The sequence below is a fragment of the Phasianus colchicus genome, unplaced genomic scaffold, assembly GCF_987193195.1.
Source record: "Phasianus colchicus unplaced genomic scaffold, bPhaCol1.hap1.1 HAP1_SCAFFOLD_43, whole genome shotgun sequence".
NCBI lineage: Eukaryota > Metazoa > Chordata > Aves > Galliformes > Phasianidae > Phasianus > Phasianus colchicus.
This window is the reverse complement of record NW_028325223.1, coordinates 1,503,926-1,525,000: the sequence shown is the minus strand read 5'-3', so window position 1 is coordinate 1,525,000 and position 21,075 is coordinate 1,503,926. Positions and strand designations below refer to the sequence as shown.

The 21,075-nt window shown below is 53.5% G+C and overlaps 1 protein-coding gene across 1 annotated transcript; it reads left to right on the top strand.

Annotated features, from left to right (window-relative positions):
* The first annotated feature begins 8,720 nt into the window (after positions 1-8,720).
* LOC149912144 (uncharacterized) lies at positions 8,721-20,345 on the top strand. Its single transcript, XM_090132728.1, has 12 exons — positions 8,721-9,017; positions 10,299-10,474; positions 13,239-13,316; positions 14,242-14,659; positions 15,245-15,310; positions 15,649-15,708; positions 16,239-16,334; positions 16,787-16,894; positions 17,281-17,343; positions 18,011-18,158; positions 18,365-19,371; positions 19,436-20,345. Exons 2-12 carry the CDS (start codon positions 10,433-10,435, stop codon positions 20,206-20,208), a joined length of 2,859 nt encoding a protein of 952 aa, XP_089988854.1. The 5' UTR covers positions 8,721-9,017; positions 10,299-10,432; the 3' UTR covers positions 20,209-20,345.
* The last annotated feature ends 730 nt before the right edge of the window (positions 20,346-21,075 follow it).

Here is a 21,075-nt window from a genome sequence, read left to right as displayed (position 1 = left end):
CCGTTCTCAGCAGCGGGTGCCCTCTGCACGAGGCAGCCTGGGCTGCGCTTTGCCGACCTGCTGCTCGGGTGCGTTCTCCACGTGTGCTCCAGTCAGCCCACAGGCTGTCAGCTTTTCAGCGTCTATTACACAGCCCAGTGCCGGAGCTGGTGCAGATGCTGGACGTGCTCAGGGCCACAGCTGTGCGCTAAACGCATCTGCGGCTGCCGGGACAGCCTGAACAAAAGCCTCAGGAGGGGGTTGCACAACCCCAGAGGAGCCATCAGCCCAGCGCTAATGAGATGTAAGGGGTCCATAACACTGCTTGGCTTTGCTAACTCAAAAGGAATTTGCTTAGTTTAACTTTTGCTAACTCAGAAGGAATTGCTTGGTTTAACTTTTCTTTGCCCAAGCACATTCTCAAAAGGAGGCCTTCTCAAGTCAGCAGAAAGGGGCCAATGAGAAAACAATGGAAAGGGATGACAAACAAGACAAGAAGTTGCTGAGGCACATAGGGTGGGAGAAGAGCTCAGAACTAGGACAAAGGTCGGAAGGACATGGCAAGGAAGATGTCTGAATTCATCCAGAGACGACCACCAGGTGAAGAGGAAGACGTTGAGCCTTCATCCAATGGAAGCTACTGCGCATGCACAAGGGGGAGGAACAGTATGTAAATGAATTCCCGGAAAAGTAATGAATATTTCAATAGGTCTTGGAAAATATTGTTGAATATGTATGGGCTTGGCTTATAAATGTACTGGGATCCTATTCTCTGGTGTGCAAGCTAGGAGTGATCCCCCTTGCACCCAGTGTGTGGCGCAGCACTGAAATAAAGATGTATCTGCTCTTATAACCTTACGTGGATAGAGAGTTTGAGAGTTTGATTCCGCAAAGCAGCAGTTCAGAATCCTCTCTTGCCAACTTGATGTGCTGGATTTTGAGCTTATGAAGTGTGCTCCATCTTCCTAAGGTGTTCCCTTCTGCTTTAAAGGAGAATGGCCGCAAGGTGGTATTTCTCTTGTGGCTTGCAGCTGCACCCCTTGGCACAGAACTCGAATGCTGTTTCCATGTGGCAGACTATTTTGCAGACTGTGGGTGTCCCAAATTCAGACTTCTATTCCTCTAGTCTGAGAAACATTTTATTTGGAGGAGGAAAGAAGAACATTTGAGTGTTAACACAGCAAGGTGAATGAGGACCCCAGTGAAAGGTAGAAAAGGGGCCCCATAAGAAAAAGTAAAAGGCAGAAAGAAGGTTTCACAGTAACTGAAAATAGGGGGGGATAGAGGAGGATAGTTAGAGATAATTTATAGAAGCAGGAATGTAGAGCTCGTTAGAGAAGGGGGAACAGCAGACACTGGATCTGAGATAGTGAGGGGGATGGAGGCCATGCTGATAAGGTTTGAGAACAACCCAGAGACATCTGGCAGTAAGGTGATTAGATGTCCACAGAGCAAGACAAAACTAGTTTGGGGGATGCCCCTCCTTCTCTGTTGGGAGTTTATGGCGAGGAAGGTCAGAAGCCTTCCCGAAAAAGACAACAAATTCTTCAACCCACGACCCACTACGCACGCGCAAGGGCCTGCATGCTTTTGGGGTATAATGAATATGCATCTGAATTCCGGGAAACTACTGATTATGTATTAGTTTGTCCTATATGTGCAGCACGATTTTTCCAGATGGTGTGCAAGCTTGGAGGAATTATCCCCCTTGCACCAGGGCTATTGCACAACTGCCAATAAAACATACCTCCTCTATATCCGTACAGGCCATAGGGTTTGATTTTCCGCACGTCACCAGAAGGAAACTTGGTGCTGTTGAAGCCCTGACCAGTGACAAGGTCGGAGGTAATGCCTGCCGGCAGGTGTGGGCAACAATTGAGGTGAGGAGAGAATGAAACACGATGGCTGAGCTGACGGCAGAGAGCTTCTGGGAAAAGCTTGGTGCCAGCTCTGAATTTGGTCCGATGACCTTCTTGTGTGCAGATGTCCAGCCCCGCTTTGCGGAGCAGCCTACGTTCTGCGATGCTCCTAGTAGGTCTGGGGCTCGGAGCAGGCCAGGCGGAACCCGGTGTGCTTTGCTCTCATTGGTCCGGTGCAGTTACTCCCACCCCCGGCCTCTCATTGGTCCGGTGCAGCGCCGTCCCGCCCCCGGGCTCGCATTGGCCAGCGGCAGCGCCACCGGCTCCGATTGGCTGAGATGCAGCGCGCGGGAGAGGCCGTTGGCCCCGAGCTCGGAGCCGCCGGGGTCTCCTCGCAGCCCCACTCAGCACACATCAGTTTGGCAACCCAGATGGGACCCGCTGTTTGGCTGCAGGACCGGCTGAGAAAGGGGATGCCTTTGGTGCATCCCGAGATTTCTCAGAAGGACTCCCTTTCATCATCCAATCACTGTGGGAGGAGACAAGGACCATCAGCGGACTAGGTATGTGATTGGGAAAGGGGACCTGTAAGTCATACACGAGGAAGAGAGCTTTTTGCTCCCCCTTAGGCTGGGTTGGTTGGTGACAGGATATAGGGGGTATTCTGTCAAAAGGTTGCCTGGGCTCTCCTTGCTGTGATAGCAGGAGATCTGGGTTTGCATGCTCTTTTACCTTCTATTGTTATATTCGGTACCGTGTATTTGAACTATTGTACTATTGTACTAGTACCACCAAATATCTTCTAAGGAATTTTGAACTTGGTTAAGACAGGTCTTGTATGTCCTGAGTGAATCTGGTGTGAGTGAGACATAGCAAAGCTACAGGGCGAGAGTGGAGTCCTGACCCGCGCTTCCGTTCTCTCACGAGGGAAACAGCCGGGGATGGATGAAGTGAAAATTTGTCTTTATCTTTTTATCTGTTGATGATTGTCTTGTTAACTGTTGTTATTATCTTGGTAGTTGTAAAATACCTAAGTGGATTGGGAAAGGGAAAACCTTGCCAGAAGGGGGGTTTGGTTTGCCGATATTGTAGAAACAGCCGTGGTTTAAGTGTGATTAGAGTAAGATGGGGGGAGTGCGGGGAAAAGAAATACTGAGGAAATCTCCTTTGGGATGTACATTAGCACATTGGAAAGATATAGCTGGGGAACTAGGAGGAACTCTGAATAAGAGTAATGGATCTAAAGGATGCATTTTTCTGTATACCTTTGAGGCCTTAAAGTCAATTGCTATTTGCATTTGAACGGGAAAATCCCAAATCAGGAAGGAGAACACAACTTACATGGACAGTGCTTCCCCAAGGGTTCAAGAACAGCCCAACAATCTTTGGGAATCAGCCAGCCACAGATTTGGAACAGTAGGAGTGACCCACAGAAAAAGGAGTTCTATTGCAATATGTAGATGGTCTTTTAATAGCTACAAAAACAAAAGAAACATGCATAACTTGGACAGTAAGCTTGCTTAATTTGGGGGGACTTAATGGATATCGAGTTTTCCCACAGAAAGCCCAGGTGGCCAAACAATGAGTAGTCTATTTAGGCTATGAAATCACCGCCAGACAAAGGATACTTGGGACAGCAAGAAAAGAAGTTATCTGTCAGACTCCTGAGCCACGAATAGCTGCAGAATTATGCACATTCCTGGGAATGACAGTCTGGTGTCGGCTTTGGATTCATAACTACGGACTACCAGTAAAACCGCTCTTCACACTCTTAAAAACTAACCCCAACATCCTCACATGGGATGGGGAAACCAGCAGAGCCTTTAAACAGCTAAAACATGAACTTATGCAGGCTCCCACTTTGGGGTTGCCAGATACAACGAAACCTTTCTGCTTATTTTCATATGAGAAACGGAATAGCTTTAGGGGTTCTAGCCCAAAACCTGGGGCCCTATCGTAGGGCAGTAGCATATTTCTCCAAACAGTTGGACAAAGTAAGCAAAGGATGGCCTTCCTGCCTGAGAGCAGTGGCTGCACTATATTAAATATCCAGGAAGCGCATAAATTTACTCTGGGCCAGAAAATTATGGTATTCATATCACATACAGTTTCAGCGGTGCTGGAGGTGAAAGGGGAACACTGGCTTTCACCACAAAGGTTCCTTAAATATCAAGTTATTCTGGTGGAACAAGACGATGTAGAGATAGTAGTAACCAATATTATCAACCTAGCATCATTCCTCAGTGGGACCTCAGGAGAACCTGTGACACATGACTGTCTAGAAACCATCGAAGCAGTGTATTCCAGCCGACCGGACCTGAAGGAAGAACCTCTAGAGGAGAGGCCGCAAGGTGGTATTTCTCTTGTGGCTTGCAGCTGCACCCCTTGGCACAGACCTCGAATGCTGTTTCCATGTGGCAGACTATTTTGCAGACTGTGGGTGTCCCAAATTCAGACTTCTATTCCTCTAGTCTGAGAAACATTTTATTTGGAGGAGGAAAGAAGAACATTTGAGTGTTAACACAGCAAGGTGAATGAGGACCCCAGTGAAAGGTAGAAAAGGGGCCCCATAAGAAAAAGTAAAAGGCAGAAAGAAGGTTTCACAGTAACTGAAAATAGGGGGGGATAGAGGAGGATAGTTAGAGATAATTTATAGAAGCAGGAATGTAGAGCTCGTTAGAGAAGGGGGAACAGCAGACACTGGATCTGAGATAGTGAGGGGGATGGAGGCCATGCTGATAAGGTTTGAGAACAACCCAGAGACATCTGGCAGTAAGGTGATTAGATGTCCACAGAGCAAGACAAAACTAGTTTGGGGGATGCCCCTCCTTCTCTGTTGGGAGTTTATGGCGAGGAAGGTCAGAAGCCTTCCCGAAAAAGACAACAAATTCTTCAACCCACGACCCACTACGCACGCGCAAGGGCCTGCATGCTTTTGGGGTATAATGAATATGCATCTGAATTCCGGGAAACTACTGATTATGTATTAGTTTGTCCTATATGTGCAGCACGATTTTTCCAGATGGTGTGCAAGCTTGGAGGAATTATCCCCCTTGCACCAGGGCTATTGCACAACTGCCAATAAAACATACCTCCTCTATATCCGTACAGGCCATAGGGTTTGATTTTCCGCACGTCACCAGAAGGAAACTTGGTGCTGTTGAAGCCCTGACCAGTGACAAGGTCGGAGGTAATGCCTGCCGGCAGGTGTGGGCAACAATTGAGGTGAGGAGAGAATGAAACACGATGGCTGAGCTGACGGCAGAGAGCTTCTGGGAAAAGCTTGGTGCCAGCTCTGAATTTGGTCCGATGACCTTCTTGTGTGCAGATGTCCAGCCCCGCTTTGCGGAGCAGCCTACGTTCTGCGATGCTCCTAGTAGGTCTGGGGCTCGGAGCAGGCCAGGCGGAACCCGGTGTGCTTTGCTCTCATTGGTCCGGTGCAGTTACTCCCACCCCCGGCCTCTCATTGGTCCGGTGCAGCGCCGTCCCGCCCCCGGGCTCGCATTGGCCAGCGGCAGCGCCACCGGCTCCAATTGGCTGAGATGCAGCGCGCGGGAGAGGCCGTTGGCCCCGAGCTCGGAGCCGCCGGGGTCTCCTCGCAGCCCCACTCAGCACACATCAGTTTGGCAACCCAGATGGGACCCGCTGTTTGGCTGCAGGACCGGCTGAGAAAGGGGATGCCTTTGGTGCATCCCGAGATTTCTCAGAAGGACTCCCTTTCATCATCCAATCACTGTGGGAGGAGACAAGGACCATCAGCGGACTAGGTATGTGATTGGGAAAGGGGACCTGTAAGTCATACACGAGGAAGAGAGCTTTTTGCTCCCCCTTAGGCTGGGTTGGTTGGTGACAGGATATAGGGGGTATTCTGTCAAAAGGTTGCCTGGGCTCTCCTTGCTGTGATAGCAGGAGATCTGGGTTTGCATGCTCTTTTACCTTCTATTGTTATATTCGGTACCGTGTATTTGAACTATTGTACTATTGTACTAGTACCACCAAATATCTTCTAAGGAATTTTGAACTTGGTTAAGACAGGTCTTGTATGTCCTGAGTGAATCTGGTGTGAGTGAGACATAGCAAAGCTACAGGGCGAGAGTGGAGTCCTGACCCGCGCTTCCGTTCTCTCACGAGGGAAACAGCCGGGGATGGATGAAGTGAAAATTTGTCTTTATCTTTTTATCTGTTGATGATTGTCTTGTTAACTGTTGTTATTATCTTGGTAGTTGTAAAATACCTAAGTGGATTGGGAAAGGGAAAACCTTGCCAGAAGGGGGGTTTGGTTTGCCGATATTGTAGAAACAGCCGTGGTTTAAGTGTGATTAGAGTAAGATGGGGGGAGTGCGGGGAAAAGAAATACTGAGGAAATCTCCTTTGGGATGTACATTAGCACATTGGAAAGATATAGCTGGGGAACTAGGAGGAACTCTGAATAAGAGTAATGGATCTAAAGGATGCATTTTTCTGTATACCTTTGAGGCCTTAAAGTCAATTGCTATTTGCATTTGAACGGGAAAATCCCAAATCAGGAAGGAGAACACAACTTACATGGACAGTGCTTCCCCAAGGGTTCAAGAACAGCCCAACAATCTTTGGGAATCAGCCAGCCACAGATTTGGAACAGTAGGAGTGACCCACAGAAAAAGGAGTTCTATTGCAATATGTAGATGGTCTTTTAATAGCTACAAAAACAAAAGAAACATGCATAACTTGGACAGTAAGCTTGCTTAATTTGGGGGGACTTAATGGATATCGAGTTTTCCCACAGAAAGCCCAGGTGGCCAAACAATGAGTAGTCTATTTAGGCTATGAAATCACCGCCAGACAAAGGATACTTGGGACAGCAAGAAAAGAAGTTATCTGTCAGACTCCTGAGCCACGAATAGCTGCAGAATTATGCACATTCCTGGGAATGACAGTCTGGTGTCGGCTTTGGATTCATAACTACGGACTACCAGTAAAACCGCTCTTCACACTCTTAAAAACTAACCCCAACATCCTCACATGGGATGGGGAAACCAGCAGAGCCTTTAAACAGCTAAAACATGAACTTATGCAGGCTCCCACTTTGGGGTTGCCAGATACAACGAAACCTTTCTGCTTATTTTCATATGAGAAACGGAATAGCTTTAGGGGTTCTAGCCCAAAACCTGGGGCCCTATCGTAGGGCAGTAGCATATTTCTCCAAACAGTTGGACAAAGTAAGCAAAGGATGGCCTTCCTGCCTGAGAGCAGTGGCTGCACTATATTAAATATCCAGGAAGCGCATAAATTTACTCTGGGCCAGAAAATTATGGTATTCATATCACATACAGTTTCAGCGGTGCTGGAGGTGAAAGGGGAACACTGGCTTTCACCACAAAGGTTCCTTAAATATCAAGTTATTCTGGTGGAACAAGACGATGTAGAGATAGTAGTAACCAATATTATCAACCTAGCATCATTCCTCAGTGGGACCTCAGGAGAACCTGTGACACATGACTGTCTAGAAACCATCGAAGCAGTGTATTCCAGCCGACCGGACCTGAAGGAAGAACCTCTAGAGGAGAGGCCGCAAGGTGGTATTTCTCTTGTGGCTTGCAGCTGCACCCCTTGGCACAGACCTCGAATGCTGTTTCCATGTGGCAGACTATTTTGCAGACTGTGGGTGTCCCAAATTCAGACTTCTATTCCTCTAGTCTGAGAAACATTTTATTTGGAGGAGGAAAGAAGAACATTTGAGTGTTAACACAGCAAGGTGAATGAGGACCCCAGTGAAAGGTAGAAAAGGGGCCCCATAAGAAAAAGTAAAAGGCAGAAAGAAGGTTTCACAGTAACTGAAAATAGGGGGGGATAGAGGAGGATAGTTAGAGATAATTTATAGAAGCAGGAATGTAGAGCTCGTTAGAGAAGGGGGAACAGCAGACACTGGATCTGAGATAGTGAGGGGGATGGAGGCCATGCTGATAAGGTTTGAGAACAACCCAGAGACATCTGGCAGTAAGGTGATTAGATGTCCACAGAGCAAGACAAAACTAGTTTGGGGGATGCCCCTCCTTCTCTGTTGGGAGTTTATGGCGAGGAAGGTCAGAAGCCTTCCCGAAAAAGACAACAAATTCTTCAACCCACGACCCACTACGCACGCGCAAGGGCCTGCATGCTTTTGGGGTATAATGAATATGCATCTGAATTCCGGGAAACTACTGATTATGTATTAGTTTGTCCTATATGTGCAGCACGATTTTTCCAGATGGTGTGCAAGCTTGGAGGAATTATCCCCCTTGCACCAGGGCTATTGCACAACTGCCAATAAAACATACCTCCTCTATATCCGTACAGGCCATAGGGTTTGATTTTCCGCACGTCACCAGAAGGAAACTTGGTGCTGTTGAAGCCCTGACCAGTGACAAGGTCGGAGGTAATGCCTGCCGGCAGGTGTGGGCAACAATTGAGGTGAGGAGAGAATGAAACACGATGGCTGAGCTGACGGCAGAGAGCTTCTGGGAAAAGCTTGGTGCCAGCTCTGAATTTGGTCCGATGACCTTCTTGTGTGCAGATGTCCAGCCCCGCTTTGCGGAGCAGCCTACGTTCTGCGATGCTCCTAGTAGGTCTGGGGCTCGGAGCAGGCCAGGCGGAACCCGGTGTGCTTTGCTCTCATTGGTCCGGTGCAGTTACTCCCACCCCCGGCCTCTCATTGGTCCGGTGCAGCGCCGTCCCGCCCCCGGGCTCGCATTGGCCAGCGGCAGCGCCACCGGCTCCGATTGGCTGAGATGCAGCATGCGGGAGAGGCCGTTGGCCCCGAGCTCGGAGCCGCCGGGGTCTCCTCTCAGCCCCACTCAGCACCGCCCTCCCCGGAGCTCTGCCCCTGACCCCTCCCCCACCTCCCGAGTAGATCCCTGAGGGCTCTCCGTTCCCCCCCCTCCCGTCCTCTTCGCCCCCTGCTGCCCCTGGAGTTTCACTCGGGCTTCAGGCCGTGCGTGCGGGCTGCGTTGCCATGGCAACACCGCGCACTCCCCCCTTGCGGCGCGAGCAGCCGTCCCCGCGACGACGGCGCATGCGTGACGGCGTCCCCATGGCGACAGCGCCTGAGCGCGCACGCGCCGTCCCCGCCGAGAGACGTCATCACGCTGCGACCCGGGGAGTCGGCCGTGCGGAAGTCGTGCCGTGTCCCGCACCGCTCCGACGCCGCCTCGGCTCCTCCAGGTGGGTGTTGGGGAGCACCGCGGCGGGGGCTGAGTTAAGGGGGTTGGGGGCCGCGTGCGGCTCTGACTCGGCCCCGCGGGGTCTCTGCGGTGCTTGGGGCTTCCGCTCGGCGGGGGCGGCTGCCCTGCGTCTCGCCGCCTCTCCCACCCCGTGTCTTTCGCTGCCCTCCCCCCCTCTCCCGCTGCCGCTGATCGCCCACACCCCCCAGTTCCTCTGTGTCACTCCCGGGTATACGCCCTCTCCCTGTTCCCCCCCTCCATTTCCTCCATTCTGATCACTGTAGTCCTTTTCCACCCCTCCCCTCTGTGCCTCCCCCATTCTGACTCCCAGGGTCCCCCAGTCTGTCCCCTCCCCCCCCGGCCCCTCATCCCTTCCCAGTGCCCCGTTCTGATCCCTAGTGTCCCCCCCTGCCCACATGTCTCCCATTCTGTCCTGTAGGGTCCCCCCCCCCTTTTCCCAGTCCCCTCTATCTGACCCCCAGAATCCCCTCTCCTCCTCCCAAGTGCCCCCACTCAATTTTCCCCATTCTGATCCCTAGAGTCTCCTACCATGCCCCATTCCCCTCTATTTGACCCCCAGGGTCCTTGTCCCCCCTTCTCCCTCCACCTCCTCACCCCTTTTTTGACCCCAAGAGTCCCTTGTACCCCCCCCCCCCCATGCGCTCCTCCATGTGACCCCTGGAGTCAGTTCCCCCATTTTGACTTCCAATCCCCCCATAACTGGACACCTTTTCTGCCCCATAGAAGTCCCCCACAACCCCTGGCTTTCCTCTCCCCCTCCTCCGTCTGCCCCCAGATGTCCTTTCTGCCTTGTAGAGACTGTGTTCACCTCTTTCCCCAACACAACCCACTGAGTTCCCCCCCCAGACTCTCATTCAACATTGAGACCCTGTTCCCCCCCTTCCCCCACTGTCCCCCTAAAGTCTCCTCCAACCTCTTTTCCACAGCATGGAAGCCTCATTAACCCCTTGTTTCCTCCCACCACCTCCCCTATTCACCCCTGAAGTCATGCAGAAAAATGTGAAAATGTCCTAGAGGGGTTTGGGGCATCCAGTTGGTCCCCAAGTGGGTCCAGGAGGTCCTTGGAGTCATTCAGAAGGGTCTGGGGATGTCCTGGAGGGGTCTTGGGGGTGTCCAGGGGATCCCCAGAGGTTCCTGGACTACTCTAGAGGTCTCCAGTGGGGATTCTGAGGACAACCTCACATAGTGACATGTTCTCGCTCTGCTTTGTCCCCTTGGGATCGCCCCCAAAAATGTCTGTTTGTATTAAAATAAATACTAGGTCAATTTTATTGTCACTGTAACCGTGGAACCTGGAGCCGTACCAACGTACCTCGAGAGACCCATCAGCGTCCTCCAGCTCCTGGATGCTGTCACCCTGGCTGTCCATGAGTGTCCCACGCTGTCTCCCCTGCCATGGTGGCACAAGTGCAGCGCAGTGCCATCCTCTTTGAAGAGGTGACGAGGAGGGGTACAGGGAGGGGGGCTGGGGACAGTCGGGGACATGTGGGGTCTGGCATGGGTGGGTGTGACACAGCGTCGCTGGTGTCACCATCGTTGGGTGTTACCTTCACCGGATGCCATTGGGTGTCACTGAGTGTCAGTGTCTTCTGGTGTCACCGTCACTCAAGTGTCACCGTGACTCACAGTCCACCCCCACAGACCACATTGTTCCCAGGGGGCGGGGGTGACACCCCTTACTTTTGTAATTAGGATTTATTTTTTCGATAATGGGGGATTGGGGGATGCCCCACACACACCCCCATGTAAATAATAAAGGGCAGAGGAGCAGCTGTGGGGCTCCACATCTCACATTGGAGGGGGATCTTTGGGGACAAAGGTCACTGCAGCATCCTGGCCCCATAGCCCCTCTGGCCCCATAACCAATAGAGCCCCATCTCATAGCCATCCCATCCCATACCCATCAGATCCACCCCATAGACATCCCATATCCATATCCCATGACTTTGTCCCATTCCGTATCCCATCCTATATCCATAGCCCATCCCATATCCATCAGATCCACCCCCTAGCCTTCGCACCACCCCCCGTCTCTCATTGGTCCGGTGCAGCTCCGTCCCGCCCCTGGGGAGGGCTGTGGGGGGGCAGGGGGCTACGGAAGGCTGTTGGGATATAGGGAGGCACACGGGGCTAGAGTGGGCTGTGCTAGGGGATTGGGGTATATGGGGCTCTAGGGGTGGGTCTAGGGGGATTTGGGGCAATAGAGGGCTGTGAGGAGCTTATGGGGGGATACAGTGCCATAGGGAGCATTGGGGGGGTTTGGGAAGGGGCTCCAGAGGCCGGGTGGGGCTGGGGGAGGATATACGAGAATGTGGTTGTACAGATGTCTGCAGGGGGCAAATAGGTGGGCTAGAAGGGGATATAGAACCATAGACTCACCAAGGTTGGAAAAGGCCTAAAAGATCATCCAGCCCAACCGTTCACCTATTATCAATAGCTCCTACTAAACCATGTCCCTCAACACCACATCCAGTCTTTCCTTGAACACCCCCAGGGTCGGCGACTCCACCACCTCCCTGGGCAGTCCATTCCAGTGCCTGACCACCCTTTCTGAAAAGTAATACTTCCTAATGTCCAGCTTGAATCTCCCTTGCCGTAGCTTGAAACCATTCCCTCTGTTCCTATCACTAATGACACGAGAGAAGAGGCCGACCCCCAGCTCACTACAAGCTCCCTTCAGGAAGTTATAGAGAGCAATGAGGTCTCCCCTGAGCCTCCTCTTCTCCAGGCTGAACGTTCCCAGCTCCTTCAGCCTTTCCTCATATGGCCTGTGTTCCAGACCCCTCACCAGCTTTGTTGCCCTCCTCTGAACACGTTCCAGGGCCTCAATGTCTTTCTTGCAGTGAGGGGCCCAAACCTGAGGTGCGGCCTCACCAGTGCTGAGTACAGGGGAACAATCACCTCTCTGCTCCTGCTGGCAACACTGTTTCTGATGTAAGCCAGGATGCTGTTGGCCCTCTTGGCCACCTGGCCACACTGTGGGCTCATGTTCAGCCGAGCATCAGTCAGTACCCCCAGGTCCATTTCCTCTACGCAGTCCTCCAGCCACTCTGCCCCAAGCCTGTAGCGTCGCCTGGGGTTGTTGTAGCCAAAGTGCAGGACCCGGCCTTTGGTCTTGTTGAACCTCATCCCATTGGCTTCAGCCCAGCTCCCCAGCCTGTCCAGATCCCTCTGTATGGCCTCGCTACCCCCAGGCAGATCCATACTTCCAGCCAATTTGGTGTCATCTGCAAACTTACTGAGGGTGCACTCAATGCCGTCATCCAGGTCATCAAGAAAGTTCTTGAAGAAGACAGGCCCCAGCACCAACCCCTGGGGAACACCACTCGTGACCGGTCGCCAGCTGGATTTAACTCCATTGACCACCACTCTCTGAGCCCAGCCCTCCAGCCAGCTCCTCACCCAGCCCAGAGTGTAGCCATCCAAGCCTCGGGCTGCAGCTTCTGCAGGAGAATACTGTGGGAGGCAGTGTCAAAGGCTTTGCTGAAGTCTAGGTAGACCACATCAACAGCCTTTCCCTCATCCACCAGATGGGCCACTAGATCATAGAAGGAGATCAGGTTGGTCAAACAGGACCTGTCCTTCATGAACCCATGCTGGCTAGGCCTGATCCCCCGCTCATCCCGCACATGCCACATGATCTCCCTCAAGACAATCTGCTCCATGTGGGGCTAGAGGGAGCAGGGCGATGGGTGTGATATGGAGAAACAGGCGCGATAGGGGTCTGTGGAGGGGTGTAGGTGGGACATAGGGAGATGTGAGGTTATAGAAGTCCGTAGGGGAGCTCTAGGGGGCTTGCGTAGGCTATAGTAAAGTATAGGGGAATATGGGGCTACGGGGAGGCTATAGGGTAATGTGGGGAGAGGAGGCCCACGTAAGAAGAGGAGGCCCAGATACAGAAACGATAAGGGGGATAAAGGGGGCCAACAGATGGATATAAAGTAACTTCAGGGGGCTGAAAGAAAAAGTAATAAAATAAGAAGTAAGATAAGATAAAAGAATAAAAAAGAAAAACCAACTAAGAAACAAACAAGTGACAAAAAAGAAACGGGGAGGGTTGTAAGGAAAATAGAAAGAAAGAGGAAAGGAAGAATAAAAAGTAAAAAGCAATGCATGTAAATGTAGAGAAAACAAGTAGGAAAGCTAACCATAGCACAGCAAAGCAAAGCAAGGCAAAGAGTGAAAAATTGCAACCTTGCAGGAATGGAGGAATGTGGGAAGAGCTGAGCCCTTGCTTGCCACGGGAGCAACGCGGAAGGAGAAGAAGCTGGGCCCAAAGGTAAGAGGGGTTTGGTCCTTTGGGTTGTGGGCTTGAAGCAGACCTGCCCAGGAGGAGCTGTGGGTAGCTCCAGGCCACCTTGCTGTCTCCCCAAGAGATGAGGGCTGTGGGCTAGGTTAAAGGGGGGTAAAGGAAAACCTATGATCAAAATCAGACAAAAAAAGACAGAAAAAGAAAAAAGAGAAAAAAATGAGGAATAAAGAGAGAAAAAAAAGATTACATGAGAAAAAGAGGGGAAAAAAAGAAAGAATAAACAAGAAAGAATAAAGAAAAGAAAAAAGGATGAAAACATGGAAAAAAGAAAAAAAGGAAAAAGAAAGAAACAAAATAGAGAAAAAAATATATAATAAAAATAAGAAAAAAAAGTTGAAAACAGAAAAAAATGAAAAAAGAGCAAAAAACGAAATTAATGGAAAAAAAGAGCAAAAAGAAGAATGAAATAGAAAAAAATAAAAGCAGAAAGAAAAGAAGAACTAGAAAATAATATATGAAAAGAGAAGAAAGGCAAAGAGAATAGAAGAAAAAAGCAAAGTAAAAAGTGAAGAGTAAGAGCTAAGAAAAGAATGGCTGGCAAGAAATATGGAGAGAGCAATGCAGAGCATTGCAAAGGAAAGCAAGGCAAGAGGAGCAGCAAAAGGCAGGAGAATCCAGAAGAGTTCAGTGAAGAGCAGGAAAGGTAAGTTTGGCATAAGGCAAGGGGGAAGGGGAGGGGAAAAGGAGAAAAGAGGGGGAAGGGGAGGGGAAGCAAAGGAAGGGAGGAGAGGGGAGGTAGGAGAAAATGAGAGGTAGCGCTGTGGGGTGGGGAGGGTTGAAGGGGAAATGTCACTGAAGAACCGGTTTTGGCATTACAAGAGAAAAGTGAATCTCTTGATTTGCACGCAGCAGTAAAAACAACACTGAAGTGATTTTCTTTCTCCTTTGACAGCATCTCTGTGTCTTTAATGTCCCTTCCCAGCCGAGCCGTTCCAGCGTTCCCCATTTCCGTGCCATCCATGCGACAAGCAGCGGTCTCCTGCTGCTCCGGATGCCTGGGAATCCTCCCCCAGCACAGCAGCACACACAGCAAGCCCAGGGGGAAGCTGGCCCTGGTGGCGGAACAGATGTGCATCATGGGGACGTGGGGTCACAACGCCCCGCCTGGTGCCATGAGCTTACAATGCTCAGCGTGTGCCCCAGGCATTCTGTGCCGCCCAGCAGCACTCGCTGTGGCTGCAGCGGTGGTGGTGGCAGCATGGCACGAGTGTGGGGGGCCACGGCCCCCGCCCGCCTTGCTCTCCTCCTCCTCCTGACAGCCGCGTGTTCCCAGGAGACTTGTGCCGCTCCATGGCGAGTGCCAGCAGCAGGTGGGTGGGCAGAGATGGGGCCAAAATCAAGTGGCGGCGAGGGCGAGAGCTCCGGGCTCTTGTCCCCGTGTGCCGCGCTGCCCTGGGGCTGCCTTCCGTGGGGGTGTTGGGATGGGGGGGACGGGCAGCACCGCAGGAGCCAGGCGAGGGCGTGAGGAAGCAGTGCTCTGCAGGGCTGGCTCCAGCCGTGCCGGGCCGTGGCTCTGCTGCTGGCTGAGCACGCTCTTCGGCCGGGGCTGACCTAGGGGGAGCTCAGAAGATGTGTGCTGGGAAAAGCGGGAGCATTTCAGCTCCGGCTTCCCGATGCTCCCCATAGATGAATCCTGGCTCCCAGCAGAGACCCCCGGCCAGAGCCCAGATGGCTTCAGGTGTCTTTTCTTGGTGTGCTCTTCCACGCGGTCCCGGAGGGGTGTTGCACGTGGCCTGGAGAGCTTCGGAGAGCTGCCGATGCCAGGCTCCAGGTCACCCTGTAGCTTTGGCAATCACGGCCTGAGTCTGCCATCCATTAGCTGAGCCCTCCCCCATCACTGAGGGAGGAGATCACAACATGCCATGGGAACATCCCTCTTCTGTTCTTGCATCTAGATGATGGTGCTCCGTATCCAGATGATTGGGTGATGACTGCTTTTGTGCCTCAGGGGGAACCCAGAGGTAAGTTGTGCCTGCTTCCTTGAAGGCAGAAAAGTGAGCGCTGTCATAGATTATTTGGGTAGTCAGGAAACTCCAGGGGTCTTTCAAGTCTCTTTGTGCCTCGAAGGCTGTACACAGATCAGTCCTGAGTATTTCTTTATTTGGAGAGTTGTCACATATCTGTGGGAAGGCAACCCTTGCCACTCTTTGGAGGAGAGAACCTGTCCGTTTGCCTTCTGGGCCGTGTCATTCTCCGACCTGCCGTCAGTCCTTGCAGGTCACTGCAGAAAAAAAGAACCAGGCCCCCAGGTGCAGTGGAAGCTGTCCTCACCTGTGTCTGATCACATTTGTGCCTGCAGGCCCTGTTGGTGGATTACCAGAAGGGAGTCCTGTTCCTGAGCCTGGGCTGGATGCCAGAGGTAAGTCACCAGCCTTCATCTCACGCTCTCTGCTCATATGTGGTTGTGGTAGTTCAGGAAGGGTTCAGCTTTTCACTGCCCGGTGATTTCTACTCCACGAGAAGCCTGGGTAGTCACTGTTTCTTGGGTGCTGTGTGCTCCCAGTGTCCTGCTGGCTTTGTCTCTGTACATCAGAGATCCATCCGGTAAGAAAACCCAAATGTTCTTCCACGCTGTCTCTGAGGATTGTTTCACATGGCGCGGAGAGAGTATCCAGAAAGCTGCTGAGTGCCAGCCAACTGCTCACCCGGCACCTCTGCAACTTGCGTAACTCTGTAATGCAGCTGTGTAGATTGCAGCGTGATGGAAAGTTCTCCTCATCCTTTGGGTGCAGAAGTGCCTCCAGGGAAGGCCGGGCAAAAACCCTTGGCTGCCTCCTGTGCTGGAGCCCCACAGGTGTCCCCGGGTGGCTCTTGTCTTTATTGACTTCACCAAAAAGACCATTCAGTTCAGTACTTTGTCTGAAATGTATTTTCATGCTTTCTGTTAAGGTCCTGAGGAATGGAAAGAGGCATCAAAAACTGGAAAATATCCGCAGAGGCTCTCTCATGTCCTGAAGAAAATGATGAAGGAGAAGGCAGCACATGGTGGGTGTCTTTCTGTCTGTTCTCTGAAAGATGCGGGAAGCTGAGTTTCTAGGTAGATACATGGAGAAGGTGTAGCATGCACAGCAGGAAAGGATGGATCAGAGCCCTGCGGTGGTGACGCCTCTGTGTCTGAACTGGTTTGTAGCATCATCTTGTAACTTGCCAGAATCGCACAAGGTGCACCGTGAATAAGAAGCCTGCCTGCAACCTGCTGGTCTCCCAGCAGGACAGGTCTTGCTGTCTGTGCTCGCAAACTGGAAAGTGTGCAGCACTTCAGTTTATCTCACAGAATGGCACACAGTTTGGACTAGGAATGAGGCGCACCACAAAAAGCCCAGGCTTCGTTCCTAAACTTGACTGCTGTGCCTAGAGAACCGGTGCCTCCCGAAGATACCATCTTCCTGGTGAGAAGCAGTTACTTACAGCCCCGCTCTCTTCCCTCCTTTCTAAAGAGACAGACAGAGAGCCTGTGCACAGGGATGCATTTCAGCAAGGCAGCCGTCGCACACTGCACGTCCCTGCAGGGGAAGCAGAGGCCAAGCACACGACTGGCGCTCCAGGTAAAGCCCCTCGTCAGGCTCCTCGCTCGTAGAGCTCCGTGGCCGTGGTTAGAGGTTGCTCCCCTCTCATCACACCCAGCTCCCAGGGACTTAGGAACTTTGTCCTTTTGGGAACAAGGCCAGGGGAAGCACATTCAGCAGATGAGGAGAGGAAATAGGACCCTCCAACGTATCTCCCTGCCACAGTCCCTGCATTCCAGAGCTTGGTGTGCCTCCCTTGAGGCGCCTGGCACACCAGCAGCCTGGAGCAGGATCCCTCCTGCAAGCTGAGGTCCAGAGGGATGCACTGACTCATAGATGGGGCAGTGGCACAGAGGGAGCCTCCCGTCCTGCCTCCTCTTTGCCTGCACCGTGCTGAGACTTGGCCTTTCTCTCGTTCTTCACAGAGCTGTCAGAGCCCGGGAAAGCCCAACACAACTGGATCTATGGTTTTTTTCTGAAGAATCCAGGTAAGCAACGATCAGGCAGGAGTTCGTAAGGCGGAGAAAAGTAGGAGCGTGCAAGTTGTGCCCATGCCGGGAGAAAGGCAAAAAGGGAGAGGCAGGTTCAGGTGTCTGCGGAGAGGGCCTGACTCTGCCCCCGAGGAGTGGGTTCCGAGTGGGAGGGGGGAGCTCAGGGCAGCACTCCCTGCCCGACACAGCAATTGTTCTTGTCCATGTCACTCATAGCAGCACTTGGTTAAACAGATCCACGCGCTCTCCTTCTGCTCTAATGAGATTTGCTTAGTCAGACAATGTGCCCCAAAAGGTCACAGTGTGCCTGCCTGCAGCAGCACTGCCCAGCCTCATGAGGCGAGGGTGGGCGAGTGCAAAAGAAGTCTTAGAGCACGATGGAGAAGTAGGAGCAATCCCATGGCCCAGGAAAGTCTGGACCGTGGCAGAGCCAGAGTATAAACAAAGCTGAGAAGCAAAAGAGCCTCCAGAGTGCATTGCTGTGCAGCGCCTCTGGGAGTTCCCTTTGCTTCCCCTGGAATCAGGGAAAGCATTGCAGCCTGGGGATTTTCCCTTGTTCCAGGAGGCCAACAAAATGAAAAAGAGCATGTTGTGGCAATGTCAGAGCTCCTGCGAGATTGCCGCTATGGCACAAGACACAGCAACGACCACTTTATTCCTCCAGGTGTGGATGGTGAAGGACGTGCAAATGCTGAGCAAGTTAAAGATGCACAGAAGTTGTACCTGGAACTTGCCGCATCTGTCCCGGTTTCCCTATTGCTAACGATGATTCTGTGCTGTCTTCTTTTCTGGTGGTGCAGGAAGAGAAAGCAGTGAGTTGTTGTTCACCCCCACCCTCATCCAGCCCAACTCTTTACTGTAGGGCTGCCGTGAGCCAGGAGGCATTTCTAGTGAAAGCAGCTTCGGCCCATTCTTCCTGCTGGGCCCGAGACAGGCTGGGAGCCGAGGGCGGCTCTTTGCCATTGAGGAAGGAGAGCAGGGGCTCTCCTGTGCCCTCAGCACGTTTCTCTCTCCGCAGGCGCCTGGCTGCAGCTGATGAAGCGCAGGACGATAGCAGCAGCTCCAGCTCGCAGTCAGACGAACAGTCTGCTGACGTCGAGTGGCCCGACAGGCAGAGCCATCGCCAACCACCTGTGCGGGAACAACCTGCCTGCCTGCCACAGGGCAGCACCAGAGCGGCCCCTGCCAGGCTGGACAGCCGCCGGGCTCAGCTACCCCCACCTCGGCCCCCGCGGCCCACCGGCCTGGGCTCTGCATCCCGGGGGATGAGCGACAGGCCCAGCGGCCCCCGGCCCCAGCGGGCATTGACGCCGCCCCCCCGTCCTCCTCCACCATCCTTCAAGGGGCAGAAGGAACCCGCCCGGGGCGGAGGCTTGCGGTCATCGGCCGGCACCCAAACAATTGCTCCCTGGCAGATGAGCGACAGGCCCAGCAGCCCCCGGTCCCAGCGGGCATCGACGCCGCCCCCCCGTCCCCCACCACCATCCTTCAGGGAACGGGAGCGGTCCCCTCAGTGTGTCGGCTCGGGGGCATCGTCCGGCACCCAGACAGCCGCTGCCTCGGGGAAGCCTGAGAGGCCCGGCAGCCCCCAGCCCCCCCCAGCACCACCTCTGCCCTCCCCCTCCTCTCCGCCATCCTTTAGGAGGTGGGAGCAACCCCCCCAGGATGGCAGCTCGGGGGCATCATCAGACACCTGGAAAACCACAGCCATGGGGAAACAGTCCAGGTCCAGCAGCCCCCAGCCCCCCCTGGCATCACCTCTGCCCTCCCCTCCACCATCGGTCAGGGAATGGAAGCGATCCCCGCAGAGTGCAGACTCGGGGAAACTGTCCGATAGGACAGCCGCTGCCTGGGGGAAGCGCCACCGGCCCGGCAGCCCCCCGCCTCACCAGGCACGGTCACCACCTTCCCGTTCCCCTCCACGATCCTTCAGGGGACGGGAGTGGCCCCCTCAGGCACCCCGACTGCCTTCCCCCTCTTCTCCAGCATCCCTTAGGAGGTGGGAGCAGCCCCCCCAGGGTGGCAGCTCGGGTGCATCATCAGACACCTGGAAAACCGCTGCCACGGGGAAACAGACCAGGCCCAGCAGCCCCCAGCCCCCCCCCAGCACCACCTCTGCCTTCCCCCTCCCCTCCACCATCGGTCAGAGGATGGCAGAAATCCCCGCAGAGTGCAGACTCGGGGAAACTGTCCGACAGGACAGCTGCTGCCTGGGGGAAGCGCCACCGGCCCGGCAGCCCCCCGCCTTGCCAGGCACGGTCACCACCTTCCCGTTCCCCTCCACGATCCTTCAGGGGACGGGAGTTGCCTCCTCAGGCACCCCCACTGCCCTCCTCCTTCCCTGCACCATCTTTCAAAGGACGGCCGTGGCTGCCCCAGCATGACAGGCCTGGCCGCCCCAGGTCCCCCCAGGCCTCCCCGCTGCCCTCCCCCTCCTCCCCACCATCTTTTAGGAGGTGGGAGCAGCACCCCCAGGGTCTTGGCCTGGGGCAGTTATCCAGCAGACCTGCAACTGCTGCCTGGAGGAAGCGTGAGCGGTCCAGCAGCCCACAGTCTCCCCGGGTACCATCCTCCCCGTCCCCTCAGCCATCTTTCAGGCGGTGGGAGTGGCTCCCCAGGAATGTCAACTCAGGGGCTTCCTCAGAAAACTGGAATTCCACTGCCAGGGAGAAACAGACCTGGTCCAGCAGCCCCCAGCAGCCCCAAGCACGGCATCTGCCCTACTGCTCCTCTCCGCTATCCATCAGGAGGTGGGAGCAGCCCCAGCACGTGGGTTTGCAGACACCATCTGACATCCACACATCCACTGCTGGCATCAAACGGAGTTTTCCGGGCTCTGCTGTACCATTAAATAGAAAGTAGTGGCTTTGGGACACCATCTAACATCTACAGAACCACTGCTGTCATGTACCAGAGCTTACCCAGCTCCACAGTACCAATAAACAGAAAATAACGCCACAGCTGTCCACGTACTGTTGTCATGTCATTACCTGACCCACTGCCAGACCTTGTGTGTCCCTTGGCGTTGACAGACAGTGATAATACGAGTGGGAAAGGCACTCAAGGAGTGGAAATTGAGGTAGATGTGTAGAGGAAATCCCTCCCCCAGAGGCAGCGAGGCCCTGGCCCGGGCTGCCCAGAGGCTGTGGGTGCCCTACGTCCCGTCTCGGGCAGGGGACAAGGGTGGCAGTTCATTTATGCCAAAGCGCCAGCGCTTCTGTGTGAGCTTTACCAGACAGCAGGCGCCGTCCTGCTCTGACTAGCAGGCAATCATTCGCTCTGCAATAGGAACCAAGCCAGAACTATGAGCACGTTTTCTCCCTCCTCTACTTCATTTCACTTTGTGGGCCGGGCTGAGAATCTGGAAGTGGAGAGAGACGGGAGGAAGGCAGTGCTGCAAGCCTCGTATGCCTGCTTCACTGCTCGCTCTGTGACTGCAGTCGCCTTAGCAGAGGCACAGTCCGTTGTGCTGCCAGTAGTTCCCAGCTGCCGTGACAGCACCCTGCAGCTCCTCTCCAGCACCTGCCCTAGGCCACTGATTTCTCAGCATCCGCCAGGAAGTGCAATGTTCCCCTGTTTCCTCTCAGCTCTCAGCACTGCTGCACTCCTCAGGAGCTGTGGCCACAACCAAAGCAGCCGTCAGTCAGTCAGCTGTAAAAGCATCCCGGTCCTCTGCAAGAGGACACAGTGCTCCTGTTCCGACAGCTTCCCTCAGCAGCCCAGCGCTGA

Excerpts from the sequence above, each read along its gene's own strand:
- LOC149912144 (XM_090132728.1), top strand. The coding sequence starts at position 10,433 with ATGGTGGCACAAGTGCAGCGCAGTGCCATCCTCTTTGAAGAG. Across the intron at positions 15,709-16,238 it reads GCCTGGGCTGGATGCCAGAG|GTCCTGAGGAATGGAAAGAG; the intron begins GTAAGTCACCAG and ends CTTTCTGTTAAG. Across the intron at positions 16,335-16,786 it reads GAAGGAGAAGGCAGCACATG|AGACAGACAGAGAGCCTGTG; the intron begins GTGGGTGTCTTT and ends TCCTTTCTAAAG.